The following is a 24,095-nucleotide window of genomic DNA, read 5'->3' as shown; positions in this document are numbered from 1 at the left end:
TCCTAACCTCTTCGTATTCCCTTTTGTCATCCTCTCCTTTATTGTCTGTGGACTCAGTGTATGCTTTTTTTCTTTAGTTTCAATTTAACCTTTAACTCTTTATTCATCTACGTGTTTCATTATTGGTTAGTTTGTTCTTGATTTTTAGAGGAATATATTTCTCCTGAACTCTATTGATCACCGTTTTAAATATTTCCCACTGCTGTTCTGTCTCTTTGCCTGTCAATAGTTATCTCCGGTTTATCTTCCTTGGTAGGAAGAACTGAGATCTTTTCCAACCAGAGACGTGATTGCTGTTTTATTGCTGTTTGTGGGATCTTGCTGTGCGCAAATTGGCTGCTGCGTTTCCTACATTACAACAGTGACCACACTTCAAAAGTACTTAATTGGCTGTAAAGCGCTTTGGGACGCCCTGAGGTCGTGAAAGGCGCTATATAAATGCAAGTTCATTCTTCTAACAAGAAAAAAAACCGGCAAATACTGGAAATCTCAAAGGAGAGTTACAAAGCTGACCCCCAATTTGGAATGGAGGAGACATCAGCTTTGATGAGCTAGGGCTCTATGGCCTTGATAGGATGTGTCTCAAGGGCACTGAGACAAGTTTGACCTTGGTTCTGGTCCCTTTAACGCTGGTGTTACAGATGTTACCCTTTGCCTGAGATGTTAAGTGAGGTCCCAACTGCCTTTTCGAGTGGATAGTTAAACATCCCATAATACTACTCAAAGAGCAGGGGAGTTTCTCCCAGTGTCCTGGGCCAACACTCCTCCCTCATCTGACACAATAAAAACCTGGTTCAGCTTATTACTCTCTCTGGGGTCTTGCTGTGATACAATGGCCACCCTGTGTGCCTACATAACAGTAGTCACTACACTTCAAAGTAATTAAATGTTCAAATTATCCTTCAACCTGTTCTTAACTGGGCGGAGATCGCATCGTATGTAAGTGTCTTTACAGATAACACTTGGTCCATGTGATCTCCTGGACTGGTATCGATCGTCTGGAGAGGAATTTCCCAGAGTATTTTTTTCCCTTATTGGCTCTAAGGTTTTTCTCTTTTTTTTTGCCTCTCCTGGGAGATGATATGGCTGTAAGGGGGAGAGGGGGAGGAGGAAGGGGTGGGAGGGAAGAAGTGATTAATCACGATGTTCCAGCCATCATGGTGTGTGGGGCAGGCTTGATGGACCCGCTGATCTTTTCCTGCCCATCAATTTTTTAATGTTCGTATCATAGAATAGAATCATGGAATGGTTACAGCACAGAAGGAGGCCATTCAGCCCATCGAGCCCGGGCCGGCTCTTTGTAAGAGCAATCCAGTTAGTCCCATTCCCCCGCTCTTTCCCCGTAGCCCTGCAAATTTTTTCCCTTCAAGTATTTATCCAATTCATTTTTGAAAGCTACGATTGACATGGACATAAAGGGCTTGTTCATCCAATGAGGTAAAACTGACAGGGATTTAAAATAAAATCTTTATAATGTGTCTGACGTTTTTCCACTTTGTGACTTTTCCTGTTACAGGTTTCACTGCGAGAACTTGTATGTTTCATCACATCCGCCATGTTTTTCTTCCAGAGAGTTCCTCCTGCGCCTTTGTATCACATCAACAACAACTTGCATTTATATAGCGCCTAAAACGTCCCAAGTTGCTTCACAGGAGCGATTATCAAATAAAAATTTGACACCGAGCCACATAAGGAGGTATTAGGACAGGTGACCAAAAGCTTGGTCAAAGAGGCAGGTTTTAAGGAGCATCTTAAAGGAGGAGAGAGAGGCGGAGAGGTTTGGGGAGGGAATTCCAGAGTTTAGGGCCCAGGCAGCTGAAGGCACGGCTGCCAATGGTGGAGTGAAGGAAATCGGGGATGTGCAAGAGGCCAGAATTGGAGGGGTGCAGAGATCTCGGAGGGTTGTAGGGCTGGAGGAGGTCACATGGATTGTTCACTTGACTTAATTTAATGAAGGATAGCCCACTTTTTGTGACAAGGTTATATGTAATCCTTCAGTATAGATGAGGTGATATGACCCAGATGTGCCACATCTGGCCTGGATTGCCACGGTTTAATTTACTGGTAATAAATTAAAGTAGAAGATGGTAGTGGTTGTTGCAGGCCATTCATCTCAGCCCCAGGACATTGCTGCAGGAGTTCCTCAGGGCATTGTCCTAGGCCCAACCATCTTCAGCTGCTTCATCAATGACCTTCCCTCCATCTTAAGGTCAGAAATGGGGATGTTCACTGATGATTGCACTGTGTTCAGTTCCATTCGCAACCCCTCAGATAATGAAGTAGTCTGTGCCCGCATGCAGCAAGATCAGGCTTGGGCTGATAAGTGGCAAGTAACATTCACACCAGACAAATGCCAGGCAATGACCATCTCCAACAATGATGTGGAGATGCCGGTGATGGACTGGGGTTGACAATTGTAAACAATTTTACAACACCAAGTTATAGTCCAGCAATTTTATTTTAAATTCACAAGCTTTCGGAGATTTTCTCCTTCCTCAGGCAAATGTTTCAAGAGCTCCTTGAAGCCTACGCATTTGCGTAGGCTTCAAGGAGCTCTTGAAACATTTGCCTGAGGAAGGAGAAAATCTCCGAAAGCTTGTGAATTTAAAATAAAATTGCTGGACTATAACTTGGTGTTGTAAAATTGTTTACAATTGCCATCTCCAACAAGAGAGAGTCTAACCACCTCCCTTTGACATTCAACGGCATTACCATCGCCGAATCCCCCACCATCAACATCCTGGGGGTCATCGTTGACCAGAAACTTAACTGAACCACCCACATAAATACTGTGGCTACAAGAGCAGGTCAGAGGCTGGGTATTCTGCGGCGAGTGACTCACCTCCTGACTCTCCAAAGCCTTTCCACCATCTACAAGGCACAAGTCAGGAGTGTGATGAAATATTCTCCACTTGCCTGGATGAGTGCAGCTCCAACAACACTCAAGAAGCTCGACACCATCCAGGACAAAGCAACCTGCTTGATTGGCACCCCATCCACCACCCTAAACATTCACTCCCTTCACCACTGGCGCACCGTGGCTGCAGTGTGTACCATCCACAGGATGCACTGCAGCAACTCGCCAAGGCTTCTTCAACAGCACCTCCCAAACCCACGACCTCTGCTACCTAGAAGGACAAGGGCAGCAGGCACATGGGAACAACACCACCTGCACGTTCCCCTCCAAGTCACACACCATCCCCACTTGGAAATATATCGCCGTTCCTTCATTGTCGCTGGGTCAAAATCCTGGAACTCCCTTCCTAACAGCACTGTGGGAGAACCTTCACCACACGGACTGCAGCGGTTCAAGAAGGCGGCTCACCACCACCTTCTCAAGGGGCAGTTAGGGATGGGCAATAAATGCTGACCTTGCCAGCGACGCCCACATCCCATGAACGAATAAAATAACAAAAGGTAAACTATTTTTATCCCTATCACTCGCAGCAGAGCAGGTCTGTGTCATAGCAGCTGTCAGGAAGGGGTTTGATTTAATGAAGGATAGCCCACACTTTGTGACAAGGTTATATATAATCCTCCAGTATATATGAGGTGATATGACCCAGATGTGCCACATCTGGCCTGGATTGCCACGGTTTAATTTATTGAATCCTTTAAAAGAGAATTTCAGGCAGCTCTGCTCCCCTGTTAAATTTGCTCACATTAAGATCGACAAAAATGAGCTTTGTTCAAAACGGGAAATCATCTTTTTTTGGTCCTAATTCTCTCCCGTCTCCGCCTCTCCTGCAGGTGCTGACACTCAGGGCAGAATTTCCCACGCGCACCCCGCCATTTTACAACGATCTGTCCGCTACCTGAAAGTTCCGCCCGTAGAATGTTCCAGCACAGACCCAGACCTTCCGGCCCATCAGATCTGTGCCGGTGTTTTTTTTTCCCCACGTCAACGACCTCGTCCGATTCCAGCTCTCCCGCTCGCTCCCCACACCCCGAAAAGCAACTATCTCATGCCCGTTTTAAAAGTATTTCTGTCCTCTGCTTCACCAATGGTTTGCGGCAGAGAATTCCAGTCCTCCGTGCGGAAAATGTTTCGTCAGCCGTGGCTCAGTGGGTAGATTCTCACCTCTGAGTCAGAAAGTTGTGGGTTCAAGTCCCCATCCAGAGATTTGAGCACAAAATCTCGGCTGACACTCCCAGTGCAGTACTGAGGGAGTGCTGCACTGCCTGAGGTGCCATCTTTCAGATTAGACGTTAAACCGAGGCCCCGACTGCCCTCTCTGGCGGATATAAAAGATCCCACGGCCACTATTTCGTAGAAGAGCAGGGGGGTCCTCCCCAGTGTCCTGGGCCAATATTTATCCTTCAACCAACGCCACTAAAAATCAGATTATTGTGGGATCTTGCTGTGCACAAATTGGCTACCTTGTTTCCTACATTAAAACAGTGACTACACTTCGAAAAGTACTCCATTGGCTGTAAAGCGCTTTGGGGACATCCTGAGGTTGTGAAAGGCGCTATATAAATGCAAGTTCGTTCTTTTCTTCTATTTTCCGAATTCGCGGTCAGCGGTCATTTCGAAAGGCAGGTTTTTCTTAAATTGATGAGCTATTGAGCGTAATGGCAGGAACAGGGCAGGGGATAGAGAAAGGCAGGGAGGGGTGTGGGGCTGAGTTGTACCCACTCGGAATCAGTGAAACTTCCTCCCCCAAGAATCCTCTACTGAGGACATGGAATCACAGAATGATGCAGCACAGAAGGAGTCCATTCGGCCCATTCCCCCTGCTCTATCCCCATCGCCCTGCTAATTTTTCCCCTTCAAGTATTTATCCAATTCCCCTTTCAGAAGTTACTATTGAATCTGCTTCCACCGCCCTTTCAGGCAGCGCATTCCAGATCATAACAACTCGCTGCGTTAAAAAAAAAGATTCTCCTCATCTCCCCTCTGGTTCTTTTGCCGATTAGCTTAAATCTGCATCCTCGATCCTCCAGCCAGTGGGAAAAGTGTTAAACTGAGGTAGAGACTGGAGGAATTTAAAAAGAAAAAAAAAAGCAAAGAATATGATTTTTTTTTGAGAAATGGGAAGATTTGCAATCAAGGAACACAGAGTGAGGGATGTGATTTAAAGCAATGCTCCTCGTGAGAAGCTCCCAAACCAGCCAGGATTAAAACCAACAAACAGCTCATCTTTTACCAATATGCAATATGACAGAACCTAATTAAATTCCAATGCCTTGTGACTCTTTCCATTTTCATATTGAGTTCTGTAATAGTGTCACCGCACATCAATCATTTATGCTTCGATTGTGAACTTGCAACCGGTTGCCATGGCAACCCTTTTCCTACTGTGAGCCAGCCATTTGTATAGTTTCACGTCAAGGCTGGATGTGAAGTGAGGAGCCGTTTTAATTTACTAGTTGACTTCTATCAGATTTTTTTTTTCCTCTGTTCTTTCTCTCTCTGCTTTTTATGAGAATTTTATTTTGCAAAGGCCAGTTGAGAGGTTTAAGGCGGTGACGCTCTGAGTATGAATAGCCCGGGAGATCTCTGATTATTAAATCCTCGTCTCTCTCTCTCTCTAACAGTACCTTGTACCTCCACAAATTAAAAACACAAGAATCCATTTCTTCATGCCTCCCTTGGCTGTATTTCAAAGTTATCAGCAATCCAGTCTGCAACCTTGCTTTGCGTTTTATTTTTTTTAACCCTTGGCGAGGTTTGACGTAAGCCAGAGTGGGTTCCCTACCCCTGGGGTAGGGGGGGGGGGTGGAATTCGTGAGATCATTAGATGCCCGTCCTGCCTGGGGATCAAACCTACTTTCACCTCACAAGCTCACTGTCCCCAGAGTTCCGTCTTCTCTATCTTTTATCAACTATTTGTATTAAGGGGGAAAAAAAACCCCACAGCTTCTGCAACAATGGAGCTAAGTGTCGAATTGGCCCAAGAATAACTTGCATTTATATAGCGCCTTTAACGTAGAAAAACGTCCTCACGGGATTGTTATCGGACGCTTTCACTTTTGAATGTTTAAGTCCCCACTCCAGACACTTGAGCACAAAATCCAGGCTGACACTCCCGGTGCCAGTACTGAGGGGGTGCTGCACTGTCGGAGATGCCGTCTTTCGGTTAAACTGAGGCCCCGTCTGCCCTCTCAGATGGACGTAAAAGATCCCACAGCGCTGGAAGTGTCAGCCTGGATTATGTGCTCAAGTCTCTGGAGTGGGGACTTAAACCTCTGAAGAACGGACAGACTTTGTTAAGCTTTTTCCTGATCTTAAAGATTGTTACATATCCTGGGATTGAGTCAAGGATTGAATCCTGTAATTTGCCACCAAAGGGAATTCTTTGCAAAAATAAAGGGTTCCATTTCCAAGTCCTGCCTTGTCTCTCCCCCAGTGCCTGGCTTTGGACTTGTCGCAAGGTAGCGACGCCCTTCATGGTTGAATAGCCGACTGACACTCACTGTCAAGGTGGGGAGGCCTCTTGTGGTGGGGGGGGGGGGATGCTGGAGGGCTGGGGTTCCCCAGCGAGAGGAGAGCCTCTCCATAGGGGCAGAGGGAAGGGAACTTGCGAAGGCTGGAGAGAGCTGGCCTGTTTCTTTCTTTCTTTTTTTTTACACACACGCTCTTGCTCTTTCATGTGTGGAAAACGTTAGATTTGTTTCTGATCTTTGGCACGTGCCCGGCCCCTCCCGCAGAGGGGGCAAAATGACTCGGCAGCCGGCTGACGGCGTGAACTTCCCCACTTTACGCTCATTGACACCGTTGGAGGGAGAACAAACACCCCAGAAATACTCATCGCCGCCTGCGATTTTTCCAGCTCTTTCCAAGTGTTTCAGGATTACCTGAAATCAATTTACGATATCCTAGAAGACCAAGAATTACATCTGTTTGCCTCCCCCCCCCAGGGGGGATTACCCTGCCACAGAATTAGGTGTTGCTGATGTTCAGACTTTGCTAACGAGAGTCTACGCAGACTGTCAGCATCAAAATCTGCCTTCTAATTACTGCACCGAGGATGGTCGACCTTATCGGCTGTAACTGCTTCACTGTGAGCACAGCATACAGCGCTGAAGGTGGCCATTCAGCCCATCGTGCCCGTGCCGGCTCTTTTGAAAGAGCCACCCAATTAGTCCCACTCTCCCACAGCCCTGCAAATTTTGCCTTCTCAAGTATTTATCCAATTCCCCTTTTGAATCTGCTTCCGTCACCCTTTCAGGCAGCTCATTCCAGGAGCGTAACAACTCGCTGCGCAAAACAATAATTCTTGTCGTCTCCCCCCCTCTGGTTCTTTTGCCGATGATCTTCAATCTGTGGTCCTCTGGTTACCGACCCTCCTGCCAGTGGAAACAGTTTCTCCTTATTTGCTTTATCACGGGGAGCCTGGGCAAGTGAAGGAGTCCGGCCTGGGATCGCGAGACCTGCTGTGCCCTCCGGTATGCCAATGGCAGTGCCTTGTGCCATACGAGCCGGCATGCCCAATCTTTACGGGTCAACAAAACCCGGGCGAAAATGTACGTTTTACAAGATAAAAGCCCATTCTTTCCCCCTCCCCGTCCCCCCACCCCCCCCCCACCTTGGATTCTGCAGTGTATGATATGGAGTCACTGGACAAAAAGCATTTTTAATTAGTTTTCGTTTTTTTTTTATTAAAAGGCAAACTTCAGATCGCGAGAGTGTATCAGTCACAAAACCTGGAATGAACTTTCTCCGAGCACAGAATGGATTCACGTGGATTTAGTGCGTATATCTGCAATACACAGTGAAATTATTAATATTTTTTATTAATAAGCCCACATTGAAAATTGCAGCACGCGAGAGACGGTCGAAACCAAAGGGAGAGGCGGGAAAGTTTAGCAAAGATCAGGACCAGAAATGATTCTGCAGTCCATTCCCAAAAAAAACAATCAGAATCACCTTCAATATCTGTCCAATTCTCCCTTATTTTTATCCCACTCCCTCCCTGAGTGGTTCATTCACATATTCACCACCATAACAACAACTTGCATTTATATAGCGCCTTTAACATAGTAAAACGTCCCATGGCGCTTCATAGGAGCGTAAATCAGACAAAAAATTGACACTGAGGAGATATTAGGACAGGTGACCAAAAGCTCGGTCAAAGAGGTAGGTTTTAAGGAGCATCTTAAAGGAGGAGAGAGAGGCGGAGAGGTTTAGGGAGGGAATTCCAGAGCTTAGGGCCCAGGCAGCTGAAGGCACGGCCGCCAATGGTGGGGCGATGAAAATCGGGGATGCGCAAAAGGCCAGAATTGGAGGAGCGCAGAGATCTCGGGACCTTGGAGGGTTGTAGGGCTGGAGGAGGTTACGTGGATCGTTCACTTGAGAGGTAAACTATTTCTTTCCCTTTCTGTGTCGTAGCAGCTGTGAAGCCTTCATGGTAAAATAGCTGGCCGACACTCACTGTCTAGACTCACACATGAAGAGGGAAAGGAAGCCAATAGTTTCAGCACCCAGAGACCCGTACCTCGGAGACCCATATCCCAGTGACCCGTCCCCGGAGACCCGTACCCCGGAGACCCGTACCCCCGAGACCCAGACTCCCGAGACCCGTCCCCGGAGACCCATATCCCAGCGACCCGGAACCCGGAGACCCGGAACCCAGAGACCCATATCCCGGAGACCCGGACCCCGGAGACCCGGAACCCGGAGACCCGGACCCCCGAGACCCGGACCCCAGCGACCCGGACCCCCGAGACCCAGACCCCCGAGACCTGGACCCCGAAGACCCGTACCCCGGATGACCCGGACTCCAGTGCCCTGTACCCCGGCACAAGTCAGCAGCCTTAGTAGGTGAGGGAGGAAAGAATCCCTGAAGTACTTGCTTCCAAAAGTGATGAGGTGACATGACGGTGTGACGGGGTTAAGAGGTGAGGGTGTGATGGGGTTAAGAGGTGAGGGTGTGACGGGGTAAGAGGTGACGGGGTTAAGAGGTGACGGGGTTAAGAGGTGAGGGTGTGACGGGGTTAAGAGATGACGGGGTTAAGAGGTGAGGGTGTGACGGGGTTAAGAGATGACGGGGTTAAGAGGTGAGGGTGTGACAGGGTTAAGAGGTGAGGGTGTGACGGGGTTAAGAGGTGACGGGGTTAAGAGGTGAGGGTGTGAGGGGGTTAAGAGGTGAGGGTGTGACGGGGTTAAGAGGTGAGGGTGTGACGGGGTTAAGAGGTGAGGGTGTGATGAGGTTAAGAGGTGACGGGGTTAAGAGGTGAGGGTGTGACCGGGTGACGGGGCGTAGCCTACAGCTGGGGTTGATGTCGATGTGGAGATCACATGTACAGATTCCTGCCAGCACGGTGATTAAGCACCAACCACCGTGGGCTCTCAGATACATCAGCTTTGGCTATTTTAAGATGAGCTTAATACAGATCCAGCAGCAGCGTCTAATCAGTTCATCTGCTGGTTAAAGAAACAGTCATAAAGTGTTCCTTTTATCCCACTGACATCTATAAGTGACTCACATACAGCCTGTGGCAGCAGCCCATTGTAATCCTTGAATTTACAGTATCTTCAATCTGCTGAAACGAGGGCCGTTTCTATATATTATTATTCAGCATGACTGGAAAATGTTAGAATCTACGTATTTCACCAAAACTTACCGACTAGACCAGTGTTCCTTTTAATTTCCTCACCAACTTTCTCCCCACAAGTCCTGATGGTGTTGATTCCGTGCTGAGATGCTTTTCCATAGGTCCTGGGCACCAGCTGGTATCTCACCCAACTGACATAGGATCAGGTGCAGGCCATTCAGCCCCTCGAACCTGTTCCGTCTTTATGTTTGGCAGCTCTACGACACTGAGTTCCAGTATTACGCACTTGTGTGAAATGGCCTGGGGAGGACTTCCTGTCACCTCTGACCCTCGGCAGACTTCCTGCTCCACGTGCCTCCGGGTCTCCACTCGTTGCCGTGGGATCTTGCTTTTCTTGGTCTCCGGCACAAGGTGGCAAAGGGTGGTGGGGGGGGGGGGTTTGAGGTGTGTTGGTGCGCTACACCAGAGAGTCCACGCACAACCATATGCTACGGAGCGGTGAGAATTGGTTTCACCTCCTCTTGCTGAGTTCCTGATCTCGAGGTACCTCCGTGGGGAGTCACCAAGGAGAGGCTGTAATCTCTGCGCGCTGACGGTATTAATAAATTGCCCCTGGGCCATCACGGAAGTCCTTCCAAGGACCTTCCTGTGATGATTGTGCCGACCTTTCACCATGTGGTGCTGAGAGTGATCACAATGCTCCGTACCGGAAATGTGATCAGCTGTGCCGATTGTGTCAGCCGTGGCTCAGTGGGCAGCACACTCGCCTCTGAGTCAGAAGGTCATGGGTTCAAATCCCTACTCCAGAGACTTGAGCACTTGCTGACACTCCCAGTGCAGTACTGAGGGTGTGCTGCACTGTCAGAGGTGCCGTCTTTTGCATGAGACGTTAAACCGAGGCCCCGTCTGCCCCTCTCAGGTGGAGGTAAAAGATCCCACGGCCACTATTTCAAAGAAGAGCAGGGGGAGTTCTCCCCGGTGTCCTGGGGCCAATATTTATCCTCAACCAACATCACTTTAGAAAAAAACAGATTGTCTGGTCATTATCTCATTGCTGTTTGTGGGATCTTGCTGTGCGCAAATTGGCTGCTGCGTTTCCTACATTACAACAGTGACTACACTTCAAAAGCACTTCATTGGCTGTAAAGCGCTTTGGGACGTCCTGAGGTCATGAAAGGCGCTATATAAATGCAAGTCTTTCTTCTTTCTTTTATTAAAATGAGAACTCTCAGACCCTGTGGCCTTGTTTCCACTGTGATAATCAAATCCAATTTTTATTCTTGAAATTGCCTGGCACACCTAATTTAAACAGACACATCACCTATGCAACACAGATACACCAATAACATCATGAAAGACTATTCAACCAGTACAACCATTCTCCTGCTTTTGTCACTTAAAGCTGCAGTACATTACATGGCATTTTTAAAGCATCGAATTTGATAAAATTATTTATTTCTGTAGGGCCACACACTCATGAGATAAGGTAACAGCTGGATTGGTTTGTAACATCTGACAGCTGTGCTGATCACCATGGATGAGTCGACCCTCACTTCCCCGGGATGGGACCTGCAGGTTGTTCCCTTTCTGGCAGTGGGGGGCTTGTCCCTCACGGTGGTTCATGGTCGTAATTGGGACCACACGCTGATTGGCCTCAGGAATTACTCCGCTCAGCTTCCCCCCAAAGCAGCTGAAGGACCGAACGAGGCCCGCTTCAGATCCCAGCTATGCGCTGAATTAATTTGCAAAGGTAAACCGAGCTTTGTTGCTGTTTGCTTCTGCAGAGAGAAGGGATTGCAGGATGCAGTGAGAAGGCGGGTAAGGCCGGGTTTGAGATTAATCAAAAGAAAAAACAGGCTTATTGGACCCTGACAACCTTTTTTCTCCCCCCCCCCACTGCTTCTAACAGTTCTCATACCGTCAACCATGCAGCGAAGACGATGACCACTTTGTGTGGAACTGCTCACCTTCCCTTGCGGCTACAAAGAGCTAGGCCGGGGGCACGATGGGCCGAATGGCCTCCTTCTGTGCTGTACAATCCTGTGGGTTTTTAAAATGCAAACTTGAAGTCCACATCGTGTACTGATTTACTTCATCTCCCACTCCCTCCACCCTGCTTTTAGTGGCAAGTAAAACATGTGAGGGAAGGCCCAAATTAATGGATTTACCACTGGCTCATGGGACTATTGGCAAAACTCCAAAGCAACTACAGGGGGAAAAAAAAAACTGTTTCTATATTTGTGTTTTACGTTTCAAGCACCCTTCTGGCCAGGTGAGACTGGTTGGTCGCTATCACGTCACTTGTTAATAATGGACTAATCTTTCTGTCGTTCCTTCGCCAATTCTGGAAGGGAGCTTCCAGATATTGCCCGCAGCCCGCCACTTCACGAAAGGCCCACAAGAGGCTGGCCTTCTTTCTGCGAGGAGCTTCAAGGGAATGGCGTCGCCCTCTCCTGCGGGGGCAGAATGGGTCCCCCCCCCACCCCCCCGACGAGTTCAAAGGTCAGGCAAGCGGGGGAGGGGGCGGAATCGAACCCGAGACCAGAATTCAAACATGTCTGCCGACACCCGGCCCGCAGCGTGCCTCACGGAAGGGGGGGGGGGGGGGGGCCCAAGAAAAAAACTTTTTATCTTTTTTTTTCTATTATTGCACCAAACAGGAGAGGTAACTCGTACCAAAAAGGGGGCATTTACTTGCCACACAATCACACATGGCCGTTCCTGCTCATGACCCTCCCCACAATGCAGGCTCTGCCCTCTTCTGAAACCAGGCCCCACCCCGATTCATGATGGGGGACCGTCCTCTGGCGAGATGCCTATAACATACTGCAGCTTTAGCTTACTGGAGCTTACCAAAGAAATAAAGGAACAAGTTCATCTCAAAAAAGTTTACATTTTTTCTTACACAGAGAAAGTTGAAATTGGTTTTACAACATTAAATTTTTTTTTTACAGCAATTATTTATTTCTCTCTTCTTTTGTTTTTAAGAATCACTGTTAAATTGTCCATATCTCTTTCATTAGTTAATTGAATTCTTAAACTGATCAACCTCACAACATTCCCTTCAAATTGCCTTTTGGATGAGAGGTCTGTTGGGCAGAAGAGGCCCCACAGCATAATTCAGAGAAGACCAAGGGAGTCCTGGCCAATATTCCTCCCTCAACCAACGTCACTAAATCAGACTAATCGGTCATTGGTCTAATTTACTGTTTGTGGGACCTTGCTGTGCACAAATTGGTTTGTCTATGTAACAGTCACTGTGCTTCAAAAGTAAACAAATTACCTGTGAAACGGTTTGGGACACCCTGAAGGAGTGAAAGTTGCTACAGAAATGCAAGATCTTTCTTTACTCCTAAGTGCCTAAAACAGCCGTGACTCAGCGGGTAGCACTTTCGTCAGAAGGTCGTGAGTTCAAGTCTCAAGTCCCACTCCAGGGACTTCGAGCATAAAAGCTGACACTTCAGTGCAGTACTGAGGGAGCGCTACACTGTCGGAGGTGCCGTCTTTTGGATGAGATGATAGACCAGGGCCCCGTCTGCCTTCTCGGGTGGACGTAAAGGATCCTACGGCCACTATTTCGTAGAAGGGCAGGGGAGTTCTCCCCGGTGTCCTGGGCCAATATTTATCCCTCAACCAACATCACTAAAAAAAAAGATTATCTGGTCATTATCACATTGCTGATGTGGGATCTTGCTGTGCGCAAATTGGCTGCTGCGTTTCCTACCTTACAACAGTGACTACACTTTCAAAAGTACTTCATTGGTTGTTAAGAGCTTTAGGACGACCTGAGGTCGTGACAGGTGATATATAAATGCAAGTTCTTTCTTTATTTACTACGATCAAATGGCTTGTTGGAAGAGCGATGGGGGCAGGGGAAAAACAGACACTGCGTAAAATAATCTCGATGGGTTATCGAGAAAATATACGACTGATGAAGCTGAGTACGTCGTTAAGGCAGCTGAATTTTAAGCTCCCTACCCTGAGCGGTTTTTGTTCTGTGTGCTTCTTGCCGCTAGGAGTTGGATTGGGACTGACCAAACTCATTTCACATCATGCCCTTAGTCTTGGCTGGAATTTAACCCAGTGACTGTACTCCCCCCGCCCCCCCGTAGACATCATTGTCAACCAGATGCGATGAATTGGTTGTGGGGTTCGCAGGTCTACGAACTTTACACTTCAAACAAGAGTTGTACCTGCTGAAAATAAGACCTCCCGTTTGTTGCTCTAAATGACCCAAACTGACTCTTTGCCTTTAATAACTGGATCCCACTAGGCCCAAAAACACTGTTCTCCTGGACAGTAACGTTTAGATTACTGCTCTGCTAATGAGGGGTAAGTAACTGAAAATGAGTAGACATTAGAGTCAACATCTGCATTTACTCTGAGGCCCATAAATCAATGCTTGTTAATCTACCTCAAATGTTTTGTGACTTCCAGCCGTGCCTCATGTCCTGCACAGATAAGACACTGAAAGGCCAAAGCCAAATCCAGATGTGGGAGCCCCGGCCTCTGGCGGCGGCTCCTTCAGGTGTCTGGGTGAACCCCACATCTGGACCGCGCGCACTGAGGCTGGAAGCTTCACCGGCAAGAGCCAATTGAAGACGAGGCATGTGACAGAATGCCCAATCGAGCACTCCCTTCTCCAGGTGGCAAACGGCCAGAGGGAAAGCTAGACGGCGATACAATGATCAGAATTACAGCCGAGATCTCAAGATGCAAGGATTGCTCGCTCAAGAAACAAAGGCTTATCCAGAAGATGCGAGAGAGACGCCCACGATGGTTTGGGGGCACGTTTCAAGGATGGAAATGGCTGGAAAACCTTTCCCGGCCTCCTCACACAGAGGGACAATGGAACAAGAAGACCGAGGAAGTGCTGGATAGATAATGGCTGGAGTGACTTGTCACAGACAGGGAGACAGATGACTGAGACTAGTTCACAGCCGACAACCGTGGAGTGAATGCGTCTGGCCCCATCGTTGCTGCTGATCTGATGGACGGGAATTTATTAGCAGTACAGCGAAGATCTGACCAATTCACAGGGAGGCACAGGAGAGGAGCGCTTTCAGTACAGACAGTATCCCAGTAGGGGAATTCCAAAACTCTCCTGACTCTCTTTCTTTAAAGGGTATGTTGTGATTGATTTAATATTTAGAAAAAATATATATAATTAATTCTGCCTTTACAAAAGAGATACCAGCAAATTAACAGCAGCAAACCAGTTTAAACACATACCACAGTTACACATTGCAGGCAATGGCAAACACAACACAGTGGGGTTAACACTGGTAAAATAATCAAGTACTTTGCAATCCAATTTCAGTTGCAGTAACACTTGATTCAAAGCAACTTCATCTCTCAGCACCTGGAGTCACAAGTGCTCAATGTGCAAATTTTAAATTGATACACAGCAATATAACATGAGAGCATATAAATGAAACAGGTTCCAGATTGTGGGGGAGGGGGAAAAGGATTTGAGGAAGCATCGGTCTTACAAGACCCTCTTTTTGTTTCTATTTTAGCGCCCGTCTCCGCCCCTGCCTCATCTCATCTGCTGCTGACGCCCTCACCCATGCCTTTGTTTACTTACGGACTCGACTGTTCCATTGCTCTCCTGGCCGGCCTCTCACCTTCCGCAAACTTCAGCTCATCCACAACTCTGCTGCCCCGTATCCTAAGTCCCGTTCACCCATCACCCACTGTGCTCGCTGACCCACATTGGCTCCCGGTCCAGCATCGCCTCGATTTCAAAGTTCTCATCCCTGTGTTCAGATCCCTCCGTGGCCTCGCCCCCTCCCTATCTCTGTAACCTCCTCCAGCCCTACAACTTTCTGAAATCTCGGCGCTCCTCCAATTCTGGCCTCTCGCGCATCCCCGACATCCTTCGCCCCCCCACCATTGGTGGCCGTGCCTTCAGCTGCCGAGGCCCTAAGCTCTGGAATTCCCTCCCTAAACCTCTCCGCCTCTCTCTCCTCCTTTAAGTTGCTCTTTAAAACCTACCTCCCACCTGTCCTAATATCTCTTTACGTGGCTCGGTGACAAATTTTGTCTGATAAACGCTCTTGTGAAGCGCCTTGGGACGTTTTTACTACGTTAAAGGCGCTATATAAATGCAAGTGGTTGTTGTTGTCAAGCTTCAGCTATTGCTAGGCCAAGAGCCTGAATCAGTTGGTTTACGTGCAGAAAGAAGTCTAGGGAACCAGGAGTGTTTGAAAATAAGTGGAACCGTTGGGTGAAATGGGTTATTTTACTCTGAGAAATCTTTAAGCCTCCAGGCCTCGAAATTTAGTTTAATTCTCTTCAGAAGAAATTTTAAGCTGGGTTTTCTTTGCTCCCAAATTTTAATCTCGGAACAAATGCAACTAAAAATTGTCCATTTTGCTATTCCTCGTTTTCACAAAAATTTTACATTCCAAAAAATGTCAGAATCGTTCTGACACAATGCAGATAGGAGTTGCCAACTCTGGTTGGACGTATTCCCGAAGGTTTTATCACATGACCTCCCATCCCAGTCGGTCAGACAGCCTTTTTTCCCTCATCTCCAAATATTTTTATAACTAATAAGTGAAAGTGTTCAAAGAAATCGAATAAAACTCCTAATGTTTTTGACCCCCCCCCCCTCCGCCCCCAAATGATTTTTTCCCCCGGGTTTGCTGGCAGCAGCATCCAGGAGATCATCCTTCAATTCCCGGAGACTCCAGAACAACCCCGGAGGGTTGGCAACCCTAAACGCAGAGCGCACAAAAGGACAGGTCGATTTCTGGGATCCCCGATTGTAAACTCGGGCCTAACTATTAAAACTAAGAAATGTTGAGAACTAATGAACCGGGGGCTTGACTGAAAACTGAGAATTTATTTGTCTGACATCCGTTCCCGAAGTGATGGCTTTAAAACCAGTGTTGGTTTAGTTGGAGAAATCATTTTACGTTTTACTCTTAGCAAGAAATGTCGTTCTAATTTTAATTGAAAATACAATCATTTTAGTCGATGACTATTTCCCTTCCTCATTACAGAAGTCTCAAAACATCAACACTGTGAGGATTCAGTGCTAAACACAGTGCCCCATTTTATATTGTGGAACCCGCTCTATTGGGACTGCGGCCATCTCAGATTCAACCCGTTTACACTGTGTTCAAATTTATATGGGATTTTGATCGGGATAAATCAGGAAAAACTATTTGTACTGGTCTGTAAGTCAGTAACTAGATCATCAAAAGCACGAAAGGAAAGTTTAGGGGAATTATTTTTTACGCTGAGAGTATTAATGCCCCTATTGGACAAACAGTGGTGGAAGGAAAATCCAGAATTTCTTTTAATCGGGAAGTAAATAAAGATTTGAAGAAGAAATATTTCTATGGATATGGGGATGGGCAGCGGAATAGCACCAAAGGGATAGCTGTTTCAGAGAGCTGGCAGAGTCGCGATGGGCCGAGTGGGGAAAGGGAGGGGAGTAGGACTGAGGGAAGAGCTCTTTCAGAGAGCTGGCAGAGTCGCGATGGGCCGAGTGGGGAAAGGGAGGGGAGTAGGACTGAGGGAAGAGCTCTTTCAGAGAGCTGGTGCAGGGGTATTGGGCTGTAAGATGCTGTGAGCGAGGGTACCCATGGCAACATTCCAACAACAGTGCATGTGCATCTGCTCTACAGTCTTATTGGCGACTCTACAATTCTGGCCTCAGACCTTCCCCACCCTCAGGCTCAGTCCCGTACCGGCCAGCGAGGGGGAGATGGCATTGCTCGCAGAAAAGCTCACCCGTGGCCATGATAAAAGGTCTGACTACCACCCCCGGTGTCCAGTGCCGCAGGTGTTTCGGTTTGCAAGATGCCGACAGAGTCAGGTAACTAAATTAATCTTGGGGTTCTGTGCCTGCGGAGGAACCCCCATAACCAATGGTGGGACTCCCTCACCTTCTAAAGAGATGCCGTCTGAAGACTATGGGGGGGCAGAAACCGGACCTGTGAGTCGGGGAAACGGGTGAGACAAGAATCCCGTTTGCCCGACCAGTGCTATTTAGCTTGGAGCTTATCTGGAGATAAGGTCCTTTCTCCTCCATCTGCAGCACTCCTCTGAGTAACCTCCATACTCTCAACCACTAAACGGGGGTGTTCCCGATGTATATTTTGGCAAACTAAGTGTGCTTTTTTAAAACATTAACATATATCTGTGCAAAAGGTTTGGTCATATCATGTAAAGCCAAAGCAAGTACACTTTGGGCCATTCCATTATTGGCAGGATATAAAAACAATGGGAATGGAAGCAGTGTAGATTCACTAGGGAGTTACCAGGGATGAGGGACCACAGTTATGAAGAGAGACTTGAGAATTACATCGAGTCTTCGGCACAGAAACAGGCCATTCGGCCTAACTGGTCCATGCCGGCCTTCGTGCTCCACACGAGCCTCCCCCTATCCCTCTTCATCTCACCCTATCACCATGACCTTCCATTCCTTTCTCCCTCATGTGTTTATCTAGCTTCCCCTTAAATGCATCTGTGCTATTCACCTCAACTACTCCTTGTGATAACGCATTCCACATTCTCACCACTCTCTGGGTGAAGAAGTTTCTCCTGAATTCCCGATTGAATTTATTAGTGACTATCTCATATTTGTGACATCTAGTTTTGGACTCCCCCACAAGTGGAAACATTTTTTCTAAGTCTAATCATAGAACCTTACTGCATTGAAGGAGGCCATTGGGCCCATCGTGCCTGTGCCGGCTCTTTGAAAGAGCTATCATCCAATTGGTCCCATTCCCCCTGCTCTTTCCTCGTAGTCCTGTGAATATTTTCCCTTCGAAAGTTACTATTGAACCTGCTTCCACCGCCCTTTCAGGCAGCGCATTCCAGATCGTAACAACTCGCTGCGTAAAAAATATTTCTCCTCATCTCTCCTCGGCTTCTTTTGCCAATTATCTGAGATCTGCGTTGGGTCTTTTTCTCGCGAGAGCTGAGAAGGTTAGGGAGCGGCTTGACGTAGGTCGTCAAGATTATGAAGGGTTACAATGAGGTGAATTGTGTTAGATTGTTTCCACTGAGATGGTAATGAAAGGGAATGAATTTAAGATAATCACAATAGAGAATTAAAGAGGCGTTTAGAAAAAAATTCCCTTCACACATTGGGTGGTTAGAATCTTGGGATCCTCTGTAACAAATCATTGTTGAAACAGAGTCCATCAATTCTTGTAAAAGAGAAATATTAAAAGGTATGGGAAGTGAGCAGGAGAGCGGGATTAGACTAGGTGACTCGTGGGGATAAACACCAGCACAGCGTTGATGGGCTGAATGGCCTGTTTTTTTGTGCTGGAAACCTCTCTGCTGTTTATACATGGAGTCCCCACCGTAAACCGAGCTGCTTCTTCAGGGAACCAAAGGAAGTGAAGGAAAGACTCAGATTAGGGCATCTTGGCCACTCTTTTAAAAGCAAACCTACTGATTGACGCGTCTACTCTGATTTCTGCCGATCAAACCTTTTACAGAGAGACTGCAGGTTTGATTCAAGCGGTAATGGGACCAGACTCGACCACCGAGCTAAACTGTTATCCGCCCCTCCCCCTGCCAACCCGTCCAGTGTAAAAGTGCTGGTGGGGGAGGTTGTCCCTTGTTGCTATTATGTAGATGCCCCCGTCCTGTCCAGGAGATTGCCGGCCCGCAGATTGCTGCTGTGACTTCACTCCGCGCCGTCGCCAATGTGTCGGAACTTTCTAGAGGCTGCGTCCCGCTCAGCGCTCTTACGATACCCAGATGCTAAGCTTCTTTGGACAAGGGGTTTGGAATGGGAAATAATGCCAATCGGTGTCTTCAAGTAGTGAATGAGACAAGTTGAGAAACCGTTGACCAGTTGGTGAGTCAGTTGGAATCTACAGCAAACGTTGGCCGAATAACTGGACGCACCAATCACCAGTGTTGACCAATGAAGCGGGTAAGCCTAATCACATCCAATTAACATATATACACATCAGCTTATGAAAAATAGTCCCAAAGCAAATCATATTCTTTTCTCGAGACATAAACGGAGAAGCTTGAATCCTTTTCAGCCCTGGTCTTTTTCAAGAGCAAGGCTCCAGCAGTTCAGGCCGTGGACACCTCGCACTCCTCTTGCTTGCACGTTTCCTCAGTAGAAGAAAGCTATTTTTTTGGGTTGCTGATTTTCCTGTGGAGGGGACAGGCCTGCCTTACCTGCAAGGCCTCTTCTAATGGCTGGGTAGAAGTTCCCAGGGAACGGTGGAGATCGGGTAGAGTGTTTGCACTTCTACAAAGCCCCTGGTGGAGAGAGGCCCAAAGAGGACCTGTCAGACAGCACTGAACATCCAGCCTGACAAAACACGTGCTCCAATGTATTAAAGGGTTGACTCCAGTTTATCCAGCATCATGGGATCAATCACCACAGTCCAGCCTGTTTTATAGAGGTCTCTGATTCAATCACATGAGTTTAGACTCCACTCCTGCATTTGGCCCATCTTGTTTCCTTTGGCCTTCTGGGGGTGGGGGGGACAATATATATCACGACATGCATTTTTACAACAAACAACTCTTTTTTTACTGAAGGGTTGGGGGAGGATGGGAGGGGGAGGGGGGCAATTATTTCCTCAATCAGCTCCCACTACGAAATATGTCCGTCAACACCAATAGGTTTGGTCCAACATGCAGCAAACCGTCCAACAGGACTTGTCCCGTTCCCGTCAGGATCTGAGCTGTAACTGAGGTCTGTGCGGTGACAGTTTGTACCCAGCTCGAGGCTAAAATCGAATCAAATGCAAGTTGATGCTTCCCTCAACGGCTGAAGCCGGTCCTTGTTCTATTTGCATTTCTCCTCTCTCTCTCTCTTAATTTTTGTTTCATTGTCTCTTAAAAAATACTCGGTGGTGAAGGCGTCTGCTTCACAAAGTAAAAACAAATCGCTCGCTAAATATCAACGTGTAAAACACCTCATTTCATGTTTAAAATCACAGTACAAGGATAGAGGTTGCCCCAAGTAGCAGCATTCAGACCTCTTCGAGTTAAAGGTCGCTATCTTACAACGTTTAGTGGCTTGTTTCTGGAACATGGTCACTTATCTGAGCTGGACGTGTGGAGACGGTTTGGACTTTAATTTTCACTGTTATTGGCATTCACTTGCCAATAACTATTTAGCTTTTAGGTTAAAGTTATGTAGGCCGAGGCTTTTTCTTTCAACTGTTGTAAACACAAATGACAACTCCAACTACCTGTGAGGGGAAAAGGAATAAAAATCATTCAGATATTTTTTTGTTAAACATTTTTTTTAAAAAAGTGAAGTTCAGTTAATCTCCTGTGTGGTTGCACAAAGGAAGAGGAGTCATTTTGAGTTTGGCCGACAGTGTAAAATGGGCAATATTGATTCAGCCACCCGTTGTACGTCTCTCCCATTGGGCGGCTGAATTGCTAACACGCGTATTTACACAACGCCCAAAGTCAGAATAACCCCAGGTAGTCAAGGTCAAATGTAGCCTTCGGGTGAAGTGGGGTTAGAGGTCGGGGAGGGGGGGATAATTGGACCAGGGCTGGCTGGCACACGATTTTTAATAAAATAAATGATTTATCTGCAGTACAGACTGAGAGAGCTGGAGGACAGAAATCTGAGGCATTGCAGCGCCACCGCTGGCAGGAAGGTGCAATTACAGCGTGACACGTTTACATGGGTGGGTTCCATTATAAATGTGGACATAAGAATTTGGAATGGGAAAAGTTGACACACAAAGTATCACAACAGGAAGTAAGGTTTTTAAGACAAGAAATGGTAAGATATAGATCATTAAAAATCCTCTACCCACGGGTAAATGCCAGTAACATTCTGGCATACCTCACGTATTGGCGTTGCTATGCCAATAATGAAGGGAAATATATTGTATGATATCATCCTGTTATCGTATTGGACGTATTCTACTCCCGAGTCACTCTCAGTGGAAAATCCCAGAAGTGGAGAATTTGACTGGAAGTTAAGACAATACACACCCCACCCTCTCGTGTTCCAGTGTATGGTGACTATGTTGGCCAAGAGAGGAGACGTTCATGCCATCAGTCTGGGCTGGGCTCCAGCGCAAGTTCCAGATGTGAAAGGACAGCTTTCTAAACAGCTGCATTTCCCCAGTCCCCGATACATTGTTAACTGAGGCATAGATTTCACACACAAGAGGCAGGAAATTTGGCCTCTCAGTAGAGATAAAAAGTTGGGGGGGGTCCTTACCTTCAGGGGGTTCAGACATCGGCGGGTTCAGGCAGTACATGTGATAGCCTCGATCACAATCATCACAGAACAGTAACTGATCCTGTTGGGAAGAAATGGATAATAAGACTTTACATTACGTTCTAGAGTGTCACTGAAGCTAACATTACCGCCATGATACTTTAAGTTAAGCAATCGAGACATTTGTTTGTTTGTGCTTCTCGAGATAAGCACAGTGCAGCATCTGTAATCCTTTCACACTCACACTCCTCCCGTGTTAGATGCAGATTAAAGCTCCCTCTAATCTCAAAACATTTGCCCCCTACTGGAACATAGGAACAGGAGGAGGCCATTCAGCCCCTCGAGCCATCCAATTAGATCATGGCTGATCTGTATCTTAACTCCATTTACCTGCCTTGGTTCCGTAACCCTTATTCCCCTCACCCAACAAAAATCTATCAATCTCAGTTTTGAAATTTTCAATTGACCCCCAGCCTCAACAGCTTTTTGGGGGAGAGAGTTCCAGATTTCCACTCCCCTTTGTGTGAAGAAACGCTTCCTGACATCACCCCTGAACGGCCTAGCTCTAATTTTAAGTTTAAGACTCCCCCCACCAGAGGAAATAGTTTCTCTCTATCCACCCTATCAACTCCTTTAATCATCTTAAACACCTCAATCAGATCACCCCTTAATCTTCTATACTCGAGGGAATACAAGCCCAGTCTAAGCAACCTGACCTCATGGTTGCAACCCTTTAATTCCGGCCTCTTGAGCATCCCCGATTTTCATCGCTCCACCATTGGCGGCCGTGGCTTCAGCTGCCTGGGCCCTCAGCTCTGGAATTCCCTCCTTAAACCTCCCCGCCTCTCTCTCCTCCTTTAAGACGCTCCTTAAAACTTACCTCATCTGACCTAATATCTCCTTATGTGGCTCGATTTGTCAAATTTTGTTTGCTTATGATCCTGTGAAGCGCCTTGGGACGTTTTATTACGTTAAAGGTGCAATACAAGTGCAAGTTGTCGTTGATACACTTTAGAAAGAGTGACTTATGTCCCTCTTTCACTGTTCCAGGCACAAACCCACAGCGAGAAAGAGGAAGTCAAATCCTTTTGCCCTCATGTTAAGACCTCCCGTTGAATAAACTAGATACTGTGATCTCGTCCCTGATACCAGGTGCATTTATTCTGTCTTTCAGAAGACGGACAGAGAGGCACTGAAGTGAGACAAGGTCAACAAACTGGTTTATTTTACATGAAATACATGAATGAACAGAATATTATTTTCATACTGAGATTGTACCTGTTTCCTGTCACTCCCCACAATGTCAAAAATAACAAATTATGCAAAGTTTCCCCTTGATAGTGACCTAACTTTGCTGTACTAGTCAGTATTTCTGACTGAACATAAGAACATATGAAATAGGAGCAGGAAAAGGCCACACGGCCCCTCGAGCCTGCTCCGCCATTCAATCAGATCATGGCTGATCTTCAACCTCAACTCCACTTTCCCGCCCGATCCCCATATCCCTTGATTCACCTAGAGTCCAAAAATCTATCTGTATCAATCTTGAATATATTCAACGACTCAGCATCCACAGCCCTCTGGGGTAGAGAATTCCAAAGATTCACAACCCTCTGAGTGAAGAAATTCCTCCTCATCTCAGTCTTAAATGGCCGACCCCTTATCCTGAGACTATGCCCCCTAGTTCTAGACTCTCCAGCCAGGGGAAACAGCCTCTCAGTATCTACCCTGTCAAACCCTCTCAGAATCTTATACATTTCAATGAGATCACCTCTCATTCTTCTAAACTCCAGAGAGTATAGGCCCATTCTACTCAGTCTCTCCTCATAGGACAACCCTCTCATCCCAGGAATCAATCTAGTGAACCTTCATGGCACCGCCTCTAAGGCAAGTATATCCTTCCTTAGATAAGGAGACCAAAACTGTACACAGTACTCCAGGTGAGGTCTCACAATTGTAGTAAGACTTCCTTAGTCTTGTACTCCAGCCCCCTTGCAATAAAGGCCAACATACCATTTGCTGATTGACAGGAATAACTTTAGAGAGAGAGGCTTCTGTGCCTCTCTCACTGTTCCAGACACCAACTCACAGCGAGAAAGAGGAAGTCAGAACCTTTTACCCTCAATCAAAATTGTCAACTAGTATCAGAAACCACACCCACTTTATGTGGATGCAACAACTTCACATTGTCTGATCTGCTAGGACTCCTTCTGCGCTCAATGAATGAAACCAATCAAACACTGGTATAAACTGTCTTTTGGATGAGACATTAAACCAAGCCCCTGTCTGCCCTCTCAGGTGGATGTAAAAGATCCCACGTCCACTATTTGAAGAAGAGCAGGGGAGTTTTACCTGGTCAATATTTATCCCTCAGCCAACACCTAAAACAGTTTATCTGGTC

At 47.0% G+C, this 24,095-nt stretch overlaps 1 protein-coding gene across 1 annotated transcript in view; it reads right to left on the bottom strand.

The window, feature by feature from the left end:
- Positions 1-16,250: 16,250 nt before the first annotated feature.
- Positions 16,251-24,095, bottom strand: part of LOC137305962 (zinc finger protein neuro-d4-like) — a 63,108-nt gene continuing 55,263 nt past the window's right edge. Inside the window, exons 11-12 of the mRNA XM_067974933.1 lie at positions 21,695-21,776; positions 16,251-20,696 (exon numbers count right to left, since the gene is read on the bottom strand). Of these exons, the coding sequence (XP_067831034.1) occupies positions 20,626-20,696; positions 21,695-21,776 (153 nt within the window). The 3' untranslated portion in view covers positions 16,251-20,625. The remainder of the gene's footprint in view (positions 20,697-21,694; positions 21,777-24,095) is intronic.

This window comes from Heptranchias perlo, chromosome 41 (assembly GCF_035084215.1).
Source record: "Heptranchias perlo isolate sHepPer1 chromosome 41, sHepPer1.hap1, whole genome shotgun sequence".
Lineage (NCBI taxonomy): Eukaryota > Metazoa > Chordata > Chondrichthyes > Hexanchiformes > Hexanchidae > Heptranchias > Heptranchias perlo.
This window is presented reverse-complemented; position numbering and strand designations above follow the sequence as displayed.